General features: G+C 36.3%; 1 protein-coding gene across 1 annotated transcript in view; it reads left to right on the top strand.

Moving 5' to 3' along the window:
• The window catches only part of LOC150082247 (uncharacterized), a 299,068-nt gene extending 294,788 nt beyond the window's left edge, over positions 1–4,280 (top strand). The window contains exon 23 of the mRNA XM_090379208.1: positions 4,212–4,280. Within this exon, the coding sequence (XP_090235334.1) occupies positions 4,212–4,213 (2 nt within the window). The 3' untranslated portion in view covers positions 4,214–4,280. The remainder of the gene's footprint in view (positions 1–4,211) is intronic.
• The last annotated feature ends 8,271 nt before the right edge of the window (positions 4,281–12,551 follow it).

Here is a 12,551-nt window from a genome sequence, read left to right as displayed (position 1 = left end):
CATGGGGAACGAAAATGTGTCCGTTAGAGAGAAGTGTCCGCTAACAAGAAGTCTGAGGGAGTAAAAAAAAAAATCGTTAAAAAGTTTAATGTAAAATTAAATTAAAATATATACAGATTTTGAACAATATTTTTGTAAATAATATACATACAATTGTGCTATGCATATTATGACTTTATTTTAAGAAAAAGACACACAATAATCACTTATTTTCTTCTGCACCTTCTTCCGGCTGATAATTTTGTTTTCAACATTTGTTTGGAGTGAAGAAACCATTGAAAGTCCTTCAGTATCTTCTTCAGCGGCGAAAAACATTTTTAAACGATTGATTTGTATGAGCGCTTCTTCTATTTTCATCGGTGGTTCGTCGTTAATATGTTCTTCGACAGAATGTCTTCCTTCCATTTCTTCATCCTCATGGGCAACTTCTTGAAAAATATCGATGATAATGTCGTTGATATCTAGAGCACCATCTTCTGTAGTGAGGTTCGAGTCTATATCTTTGTAGCCAGGGTCACTTGTAGCGGAAGTATCGTACATTATCAATAGATGTTGAAGTTCTTGTTCTTCTTGGTACTCCACGTTGCTGTTCACAACTTCAATTTTTGCGTTTGAGAAGCCAGACTTTACAAAACAGTTCACGACAGTTTGTTTTCTAATTGTGTTTACTGAAGAAGAAATCCACTGAATCGCATCTAGGATGCTGATTTTCTTTGCAAGGTCACTCGCACATCTTACATCGTTCGTGTTTGCAATGAGATGTGTTAAAACACGTTTTCTGTAGTGAAGTTTAAAATGTTTTATTATCCCTTTATCCAAGGGCTGACACTCTGCAGATGTTTGGTGGCAGAAAAACAATTTGAAGGTTGGACAATTCAATGTACTGGTGAGATGCAGCATTATCCATGAAAAGAATAATTTTTCTGTTTTGACGAATCAGGTTTTGGTTAAAGTAACTTATCCATTCGCTCATGATATCTTGTGTCATCCACGCTTTTTTATTAGACTTCCAGTCAACATTCAAAAGATTCAACTTTATGCCCTTGAAACAACGAGGATTTTGTGGTTTTCCTATAACAAGAGGTTGTTCAAAGTCTCCCAGCATATTTGTACACAATAGTACAGTCAAGCGTTCCTTAGAAATTTTTCCGCCTTGGCACTTTTCGTTTTTTAGACTCATTGTTTTTTCAGGAAGAGCTTTAAAAAAACAACCCTGTTTCGTCACAGTTGTAATATCCTTAGCTTCAAAATCACGACATAAATCTTCCAATTTGACGGTCCACTCTGTTACAACCCCAGTATCAACAGATCCACCTTCACCACTTACAGTTTTCCAAGAAATTCTATGCCGAGTTTTGAACTTGTCTAGCCATCCCACAGAAGCTTTGAACTCATTTACTCCCATAGATTTCGCAACCTCCAAAGCCTTTTCCCTAATAATAGGGAAAATTTTTTTCTTTAGCACGTGCGCGACAAATTTGAAGTCCAACAGTTTTCGGGAATGATTTTTGAACCTGATCATTTCCGTGTTGCCAAAATTGTTTGAGCAGTTCATTTTTTTTTCTTTAGGATGTCGCTTACCTGCGTCTTCCCGATTTTGAATTTTGCAGCGAGATTGCGAACACTATTTTTTTGCCGATGATACGCATTAACGAGTTCGACTTTATCTTTTAAAGTTAAATGTTTACGAGAAGACATTGTGCACTTCACACGACACAGTACAAAACTGAAACTGAAAAGACGAAAGGCTGACCATATCTCCCCGCACACACCGAATTCATCAGAAGTTTTACACGTGCCTTAAAATTCTTGAAAAAGGGTTTAGAACCGCGACGTAAACCTTGATAAAATTCAGAGAATCGGAAATAGAAAATAAACACACGATTGAGGCAATACGTGGAAGAAACGTTCCTAGAAAAAGGGCCGTGAGCTCGCCCGCTGTCCGTTATGGGGAGATCAAATTAAGTGCTAATCTAAACGAAACAGTGCAGATTGCCTGTCGGCGTCCGTTACAGAGAATGTCCGCTAGACAGAAGCTGCAAACAGGTTAAAACCAATGGAGGTAAGTTGGGGAATTTGAAAATGTCCGTTGTAGAGAGATGTCCGTTAACGAGAGGTGTCCATTAGGAGAAGTTTCACTGTACTCCTATTTACTACAGACCACAGTTCTGACTTATTGTAGTTCTTTGGCAGGTAAATAGGCACCATGAAGATTTGAAGAACCCAGTGACAGCCACAATATTTAAGATGGAACAGCAGATTAGAAGCTCAAGTAAATTTAAGGCATCTCACATACTGTGACTATATCTAATCATATTTATGTTCCCTTCTGTTATCTGAAAATGAGTAAGGATGCCATCAGCAACCCACTTAAAGCCTTAATACTTCAATCAGGTCTCCTTGCAGAAACTAGACACCTAGTTTCCACATTCTGCAATTAACAGAACTGAAATATTTTGTAGTAAAAAGTACCCTTTTTTTTTGCTCTTTAACTAATCTTGTTGCCCTTCTGTACCTGTTCCAATAGATCTACATCCTTCCAAAAATAAGATTTCCAAACCTTTATGTATAGTACTCAAGATGTGGCCTAACTTTTTTTTTTTTTTTTTGCCTTACCCAACAGAGTGACCACTTCTTTGTTCTGGCTAGCAGAATTCCTGTATATTATTGATAGAGTAGTGCAGACCTTCCTTATCAGCAGGTATGCACTACTCAGAGAACTTCATGTCACCTTGTACAACTATCCCTAGGTGTTTTTCCTTGTAAATTACTCAAGAGTTTGGTGCTACCCAAATGCAGTACCTTGTATTCATCAATATTAAACCTTAATTGCCACACTCAGCCCATCTGCCTTGTTTACCCCAGTCTTGTTGGAGTAGCATATGCTGATTACTGTCATTAGCCACCCTTCCTACCTGCATCAGTATCATTAATAAATATTAAAAGGTTCACTGCTAAACCTTTTGGGAACAATTCATCTTCGTCCATGAACAGTGGCCATTAATAATCACTTTGATTCCTGCCACTCAATCATCCCTTTATCCATAGTAGCGGCTTGCCCCTAATGCCACACAGCTCTAATCTGTGCAGCAATAAAGCTTTTACATGGAACAGTGTCAAAACCTTTACTGGAATCTGTGTATGATATCAAAATTATTTTTTTTTGCATCCGCTTCCACTGACTAATCTATCATAGTAACTAACTGGATTGGTCAAGCAAGATTTTCCCTTAACTAATCTGTTCTGTGATTGCTGTATAACTGCATTGATTTCAAGATGATCCTGCATCACTAATTTTACCATTGCCTCCATTCCCTGAAACAGAAGTCGAGCTTACAGGTACCCACTTTGCCCTTTGACCCCCCCCCCCTTGTGAATTAGGAGACATTTGCATATCTCCAGTCTGTAGGGCTAGTTTGTTTACTCATCTGCTGCTGCTTCAAATAGTTATTTAAAAAATAAGTTTCTTACCTAGTATGATGTTATAGAACTGTAGCAGTATGTTTCAACACAGTAATTGGGGGAAAAAATCTGTATGCTTTATTGATTGATTTTAATCACAGGGAGATTTTCAAGGATTTAGCATTCAACTTTAAAGTTTGAGCTTATGTTCAACTTAAAGACAAACCGGTGATTCAACTTATGAACTTTATCGATGGTTCTGCCCAAGCTGGTGATATCCTTTTAAATTGTATTGCATTGCCAGAAATAGCAAATTGTCTATTAATTTAAAAATCTGGGACACTGCTAGAAAGGCTGTTTTGAAGTTTATTGGCTTCTCATCAATTATAATTCATCATCATTGATATCTTTCATATGGGAGCATAGTTTTAATTGCAAATGCTATGAGCATGATGATGGTAAACAGAGAATTTGGTTGCAATTTAGTAATTTTCACTAAACTTGGCACACAGTCAAGCATCTTGTGTGACCACAACAGCCACACTAGATTTAGACTTTAAGCAGATAGGGTCAGCATTATGTGTGCATATTTATTTCCTTGGCTACTTCTTGAAAAATATCTAACCTTCTCAAGTCAAAAATGAAAAAAAAAAAAAAAAACTTGCCAAACTTGGAAATCTCACCAAGATAATTCATTAAAAATTTTTCAGTATTTTACTTTAACATAACTTGCATCTTGTGATGCAAACTTAAAATAGTTATAGGGTGAAGTAAATATTTTACAGAAATTTCATTTTTTAACTTTGCAGAAAAGAAGTCAAGAAAAGTAGAAGGGCTCTAGAAATATCTTTTTTTTTTTTTTTTGGAAGGAAAAGGGCATGTATATAAAATTTTTGTTATAAGTTAATTAAACAGAATGATCGTGATCTGTTAAATGTATTTATTTTCAAAAGAGCTGTATTTTGGATTTTAATTTAAAAGGAAAGCTACTTACAAGGTTCACTTGGTTAATAAAGTCCAGACTTACACTGTTATTTTGTGATTTTCCTTGATCTGTAGCTCAGTTTTCCAAACATTGAATTTTTTTGTGTGTGTGTATATATATGTGTATATATATATATATATATATATATATATATATATATTCAAAAAACTACTAAAGATGCAGTGATACATCATCAAAAACAATGTAACACCACATCTGTGCTTTGACTTTTCCATATAGGGAATTTAATGATTCAGTTGACAATCTAAACAAGAATTTCTGACCCTTATTTATCACATAAGTGTATGCATTATGTAACAATCCTAAGAGAACAGGGAATGTAAACTTTTGCATTCTACAGAACTGCAATAAAATTAAATGTATTAAAATCCTATGCACATCAACAATCTAAAATCAAATTCAAGCATTCTCATGCAATAAATTGATTTGGATGGCAGACAATGCAAAAATTGTTTCAAAACAGCTGGTTAAAACTGAGCATGTAAAAGATTTTATGGCTCAGCAGCAAGAGATTAATTATAAAACACCATGATTTTACCACTCCCTTATTTCTAGTACAGTAAGTGCAGTGAGCAAAATATAGAGACATGATCTTTAGGGTTGATAAATGATATATTTTTTTATTTATTTATTTTTTACCTCCATGACTGTTATTTTAAAAATTTTGGTATTGTAAATAAAGATATAAATTAAGTTTAATTTGATTATACTCCTAGCCTAAAAGACTGACCATTACTGGTTTCCTTATTTAATGCAAATAAGATTTTGTGATGATGAGTTTTAACCCATTCAGCGGTGTCTTTAAATTCATTTTATATGCTATTTGGGAACTTTTGATTTTTTTTTATCCCTTCTAGGAGAGTTTTCTGAAAGTGTGTGGTTCTTGAGTGGAAAGTTTTCTGCCAGCAGTCACTCTGTCAGTGGGTTTTTGTAAAATTTTGAAAATTCCTAAAAATTAAAATTTATTATACATAAATGCGTTTAAAGACAGCCACTCCCTGATTTTGTAAGGGTTGTGTTCCGCGGAATTTCCCTATGCAAAACTTGCAAATTTGATTGAAGCAAAAAAGAAATGTTCAACGGACATGTAAATAGAATTATTTATTCAATTTTTTTTTTAATCTTATGCACAGGAATAATTACAAAAGTGTACAAAATTACAAAAATTTCAAAATTATAAAATTACAAAAAGAGAGGAGACAGGCATAATGTCAGCAAGTTTAACCTTTCAAGCATCGTTGCCAGAATTAACTCTGAAGTTGATAAGCAAGCTGCTGCAGAAGTTTTTTTTTTTTTTTTTTTTTTTTTTTTTTTGGTAGTTGTTGGCGCATCGGCTTCTGTGGCCATATTGCACCTCCCAAGGTTTTTGCAGTACTTTGATCCAAGCCCGAGGCGGGAATCGAACCCGCGACCTTTGGGTTGCCGGGTAGGTACTTTACCCCTGCAGAAGTTGAGGGCTGTGGAGATTTAGAAGGATTTTTTTCCAACACATCACAATTTCTCTGCAGCTGCAGAATCAGCACTGGTGACTTCACATACTTTAAATGTTTTGGAAACCAGTGCGATGCTTGAACCTATTAAACCACCCGTTGCTTGCCACAATCTTGGCTTGGAGTTCACCGTACTTATCCTTCATATCTTCATAAATAGTTCTTGCTTTTGCTTGAATGGCCATTGGACTCAGGGGTACTTGCTTTTGAATCTGATTTTCCATTCATACTATTAATAGCTTTTCCATCTTTTGATATAGCACCTGAACACTGATCACCGTTCATCTTAAATGTGTTGATCCTTTAACATGTTCTTTTATATGCACTGTCCTTTTAAATAGTATTCACTGTTGAAGCAGCAAAACCTAATTCCCGTGCAATAGATGACAAACTTTGTCCTGCTTTGTACTTCTTAATTAATCATGTTCATTTCTAAATCAGTGTCGTTTGGTTTCCTAGCACTGCCAGCACTTGCTGTTTCCATTGGTCCCTTTCCTTTCATCATAAAGAGAGATTCTGAAAATTTATTTATGTTTTTTATATGATTAAAGATTTCAGTGAAGGGGAACTCATTTCACCATAATACCGTAATGTAAAAACCCTCAGAATTCCAGTTATCGGTATTATTGCAAATGTAATAGGATCAAGTTTACTACCCGTTTATAATAGATTGCACTAACAGAAAAGCCCAATAAACCAGAAAGTGCAAATTGTTTTTACCATTTTATTGATAGTGACCTCCAGAAATCCATTTATTTCTACGGGATGCAAAATATCTTTCCACGATTTTTTTAAGTTTGCACGAGCCAGCAAAAACTTGTGTAAAGTCAAATTCCCGTAAGTTGAGTATTACGTAAGCCGGGGAGTGGCTATATTAATATTTTCTAATTTTGACTTAGTTACCCAACATTACAGTTAAATTATTATTAAAAATCAAATCAGAATTTTAAAACAATTACAAAAAAGTAGTAAAAAAACTCGCATTTTGATGTAATACATCTTCTATTTATGTATCATCTGATCAATTTTATTAACTTCTGGATCTGAATTCCAAAGAATTTTAGCATTTGTAAGCAAAAATTCAGCAACAATGGCTGACAGGTGTGATTTCCTCAGATTTTAAAAGCAATTTTCATGCTGCTGTTTATCATAAACAGTGTCTGCAATTACTCGGAAACAAATGAGAAATGGAAGCACTTACGGGAAGAGTTTAAGATAATCCATACATAAATGGACAGACTCGTTATTTGAAACATAATTGAATGTCCTTAAAAATGTGTGTGTACTTGGGATAGGCTAAAGAACACAATTTTCACATTTTAATACCTGTAACAATGAGAAAATAATAATGAAAAAACTAATTAAATGATTTTATTTTGTGTGCTATCATCTGACAGCAGTATTAACTTCTAAATACTTCAACACAGCCTAGAAATATCTCGGGTTGTAACATGTTGAGCAATATACTGAGTTGAAGCACATAGCAAATTAAGGACCTTTTCTCAGCAACCCCCCACCTTCTCCACTGAAGGGTTAAGATGCATAAAGATAAATTATAAACACAACTAGATTTTCTATTTATGCCATGGAATATCAACAAAAATTTCATTATAAATAGTAGACCAACCATGCAGTTTTCTGGTAGTACGTGAGTTTGAATATCGACGTGCATAATTCTGTAACTACAAGATTTAGCTCGGCCAACTTTATTACGACAGGTATCTCTTGTTGCAGATTGCGCAAAACTTGATAGTTGTACTTCAATGGTAAGAAATATTTAGACCCATTAAGTACTTTAAACCCATAAATAAGATAAAGGATGCAATACAAATTACAAAAGTTGCAGTATCCATTGAACTTGGGCTTGGTCATGTGATAATCAAATGAAGTGGCAGGGTGTACACTTCTATATAAACATGTAACCTAAAAATTTTTGCAGCTGTAAACATTTAAATATATACAGTGTAATTTGCACAGTTAAATATTAAGTCCTTAAAATATTCTAGTGGCAAGCTGGTTACAGGTTCATATTAACTGAACATGACATGCCATGTGTTTTTAAAAATGTTCCTGTATCTCCAGCTTCATAACTCGCATAAATTTTGCTTGCTCGTGTCAGTCTGCATTTTAACATATTAAAAAGTCATTTTCTTCCTCCATTTTATTATAATATGTGCATAAATGGACATTATTGGAAACATGTTTCAAGTCCATTTGTCTATGCACTGTTACATATCTTAAAGCCATGGCCAACTTACCATCTTGCTGAGATTATTTAATGGTTGCTTCCACTATCGTAACATAAACCGTTAGCAATCTTACCAATGATTTACTATTCTTCAGATGAAGAGACTCAGGAAAAACTGCCTCCGCAAAATTTATGCTTCCTTTTCATCATGCGTTTCATTAGTTGCCAAAATCTATGGCTTGCAGGTCAGATTCAGTCCTCTGTCCTTAATGCACAGTAATAGTGGTCAAGTGCAATCTTAAGATATAAACTTCCTTGTCCATGCTTCTCAACCCATTACAGAGATGCTACCCATATAAGTATTATCACAATGCATAGTCTAGCCACTTTATTAGTACTATGAGCTAATAGCATGTTCGATCTCTGTTGGTCTGAATCACTGCTCCAACACAACTTGGTATGGAGTCAAAAAGATGTTGAAAAATGACACAAATATTGGATTGGTGTAACAAAACTAATTCCTGGAGTGACGTGGAGAGGGGATTGTGTTGACAAGAACACCTATTCAGTTTATCCTACAGATACTCAATGGGTTTGAAATCCAAGAATTATGCTAGTCACAGCAGATACTTGAAGTCGTCTGTGTTCCTCAGTCCATGCTGTCACATATTTGGCATGATAGATGGTTGCATTGTCATCTTAAAAGTATCCCTGTCCAGAGGAATAAACATGCAACACTGCTGGGTATACCTGATCCATAAAGATTTTCAGATATGCTGTGGGTTTTACGGTGCTCTCCAATGAGATCGGGGGAAGATAAAGGGCATGCCCCAAAAACATGTCTCGCACCATTATACCTCCTTCAGCAGTGCACTGATCAGTTGATATGGTGCCTCATGTGGCTTCCTCCACGTGACTTCTATCAGCTAAAAAGTGCAAATTAGGGCTGATTTAACCACATGTAGCTGAGTGGTCAGGAGCGAGAGTGCAGTAGCACGTGCTCTGAGTAGACCAGGGTTCAAGCCCTTGACTGTTAAATACGGTCAATCTGCCGACCAGCGTGGCAGATTATGGTCCATTTCCCTCAACATAAATTACTGAGGAGGCTTCTACCTGCAATGGATTGATAATGGTTGCAGTTTTTTTAAACCACGTGACTTTTTTCTACTCGCCATCCTTTTCATTTTACACCAGTGCTGCTCTATTTTCTTGTTTACGTTCAAGAATCTTGCAGGGTTCTTCACATGGTATAGGCACAGATGTCTCATGACGTTCACATTTGTTTAGGCACCATCGAGGTGATCTGATAGAGGTGTATAAAGCCTTGAATGGTTTGAGCATGCTCAATGGTGATGGGATTCTTCCTCTAGCTCAGAATAATCAAATGAGAGGGCATAAATTCAAATTGAGGAAAGACAGATGTAGGATAGACGTGCCGAAATTTGTCTTTAGCCAGTGGGTGGTTGGTTGGTGGAACAGACTTCCATCCCTTGTAGTGGAAGTTGATAGTCTAAATGCTGCATAAGCTTGCTTTCTTGCATCAAATGCCTCTACTAATGCTAAAGTTTAAGGCTCAGCTGGACAGGTATTTTGAACGAACAGAGGGGTGAAGTGGAAGTGGGTTTTTTTTTTTTTTTTTTTGGCTGATGCTGCATAAGCTTGCTTTCTTGCATCAAATGCCTCTGCTAATGCTAACAGTTATGCCTGATAATCTGCTCCATACATTCGGCCCTTTGCTACATCACTTTACATTTTTGGCCATAACTGCTTTTTGAATCAGACGTTTCTAGGCATTTTTCCATTCATTAAAGACTGTAAACACTTGACAAGTGCAGCCATCTTCTCTGCTGTAGCTCCTAAATGTGCACAGAGTCAAACATCTTGGAAATTATAAGCACTTGTCTATTCCCCATTGTTAAAGATTTTAACACTACTTTCCTGCATATGTCACACCATGTAACCTCTTAAATTTACATATAACTAAAACTTCCATTGTCCTAATAAAGTGTCTAACAGCATATGACTAACAGCATAAAACTTCCATTGTCCTAAATGCAGTGTATAACAGCATATGATTTTTTTAAATTAAACTATTGCAATGCCCAATTCTTTATTAAAGAATTGCAAAGCAACATTCTACTGTTACACTAATAATCCAAAATTTCAATACAAAATTAACAGTATATGAAAAAGTTGGACACACTTAATCTAGTGATAAGCTCAAATTATTATTATTAGCATAAGGTGGTAAGGAAGCCTGAGGCTTTATGCTGCACCAGCCAAAAAAAAAAAAAAAAAAAATCCTGTTAGAGAGAGTCACCAAAAAAGCAAGAAAGAGAAGAATGATGATATCCAGCCAGCCAGCTCAGGACCAAGCCCATACTCACAAGATGTGAGCCCCTGGGGTAATATTAGGAAACCCAAAATAAAATTTTTATTCAAAAAAAAAAAAAAAAAACTTAATATATGTAAATCCTCCCCTAAAGTAAAAGGGTTTAGAACTTAGTCATTTTTTAAAAATGACAAAACATTTTTATTTGTACTAATTTGGTACTACATTAATAGTTCAGATTTTAATATATACAGGGTGTCTCAAAAATATTGGTACAAACATTTAGGCAAGGTAGGTAACATCTAAAGGAATGTGAATCACATAGGAACCCATAACCGGAAACATCACCATAAGTCGGTACACGGCGCTGTTCGTCAGTTCACGCGAGAGAAATTTTCTGGTTTACTCATTCAAGCAGTAGTCACCGCACGAAGAGCATGCATCGATATACGAACTGTGAGCTGGCAGACATGCACCTAGTGTATGGATTAGCAGAGGGCCCACATGGTGTGTGCCCCCATGTGGCACAACATCGCTTCGCAATAAATGTGTGGGCAAGTATGATCGGTGACTGCTTAGTCGGCCCATACCTGTTACCATCCCGCATGAACTCCACTAAATATCGGATCTTTCTTGAACAAGTTCTACCAGGGTTACTTGACGATGTTCCAACAAATGTGAGATGCAACATTGGTTTCAACATGGCGGGGCGCCTGCCCATTATGGAAGATGTGTTTGTGACCATTTGAACAGGCGTTTTGGGTGCCGATGGATTGGCCGTGGTGGACCCGTTGCCTGGCCCCCACCCTCACCTGATTTATCGAGCTTTCTGTGGGGGGGGGCCTCAAATCTATCGTGTATGAATCGCCTGTGGAGATAGAAATGGATCTTGTGGCGAGACTCGTCTGTGCTGCTGCTACTGTCAAAGAAACTCCAGGTGTATTCAACTGTGTGTCCGCCAATCCATGCTGCGTCAGTGTCACGCATGCATAGTGTCTCATGGTGGAACCTTCGAGCATCTGTTGTAACATCATGAAATGCATCCATCTCATACTCCATTGTTAATATTATGTCAAATAAATGTTTGCCACTAATTACTGTCTTGTGTCATTTCTGCTTCTTGTGCCTCTGCTACTACTTTCCCGTGACGTTTCCGGTTATGGATTCCTATGTGATTCACATTCCTTTAGATGTTACCTACCTCCCCTAAACGTTTGTACCAATATTTTTGAGACACCCTGTATATTAAAATATAACTTTTTTTTTTTTTTTCAACATTTCTGGAGAGGGGGGGGGGGGCACAAATTCAGTTTCTGATGTAGCAGAGGCCAGTTCTAAATTAGGAAAAGTGTAGTACAAAAAAATAAAAAGTTTAGTACTAGTACTTTGATTTCTAAAAAAAATGGGGAGGGGAGACTATATTTACTCAACTGTTTTTAAAAATATCTGAAACATCATTCAGCAAAATGGAAGATGTTCCAATAACATATTATTTTTAGAATTGAGCTGAATATCAATTAATGTAAACCATAGAATCCAATAAGGATTTTTTTTTTCCCCTTTGCATCAGGGCCAGCTTAAGGCACGACGGCTGTTCCCCCAAACGGGATGCAAAATGCCCCACTGATTTGCGGTAAATTTCAAGTCTGAGAGGGTGCACCAAAAAATCTCACACAGGGTGCTGATAGACCTGGGGCCAGTTCTGCTTTGCATTGTTATAATGGAAACATGATTTTGTTATGCGGAAAGTGTTCAAAGAAATTGGCTTCTAGCTCACAGTTACTATAACTAGTGGATGAGAAAACTTGCTTAATAGCTACTTGCACCGCATGCCTATATTTTAGCTAAGCATAACCAAAACTTGTCCATTGTCTGAATTTTAACTGCATCCCTTCGAAACTGTTCACATTCATCTGATACTCAAACAGATAAATAAATAAATAAATAAATACGTGTATTTATTTACCTTTATTGGGGCCCTCTAGTTGCCTGTACTAGCTTTGTTACTTGTCACTAGTTTCCTTCAGTTAAATTTCTAAAACTCTTAAACCTCTACCAGTACTGAGAATGCAACTTAATGCGGGAATATACTCAGTTGTTATTTCTAAATCTCGTGATGTAGCAGAGGCCAGT

This window comes from Mastigoproctus giganteus, chromosome 8 (assembly GCF_048544385.1).
Source record: "Mastigoproctus giganteus isolate SK-2022 chromosome 8, ASM4854438v1, whole genome shotgun sequence".
NCBI classification, from domain to species: domain Eukaryota; kingdom Metazoa; phylum Arthropoda; class Arachnida; order Uropygi; family Thelyphonidae; genus Mastigoproctus; species Mastigoproctus giganteus.
The sequence above is the reverse complement of the archived record's forward strand: the minus strand, read 5'-3'. Positions and strand labels throughout refer to the sequence as shown.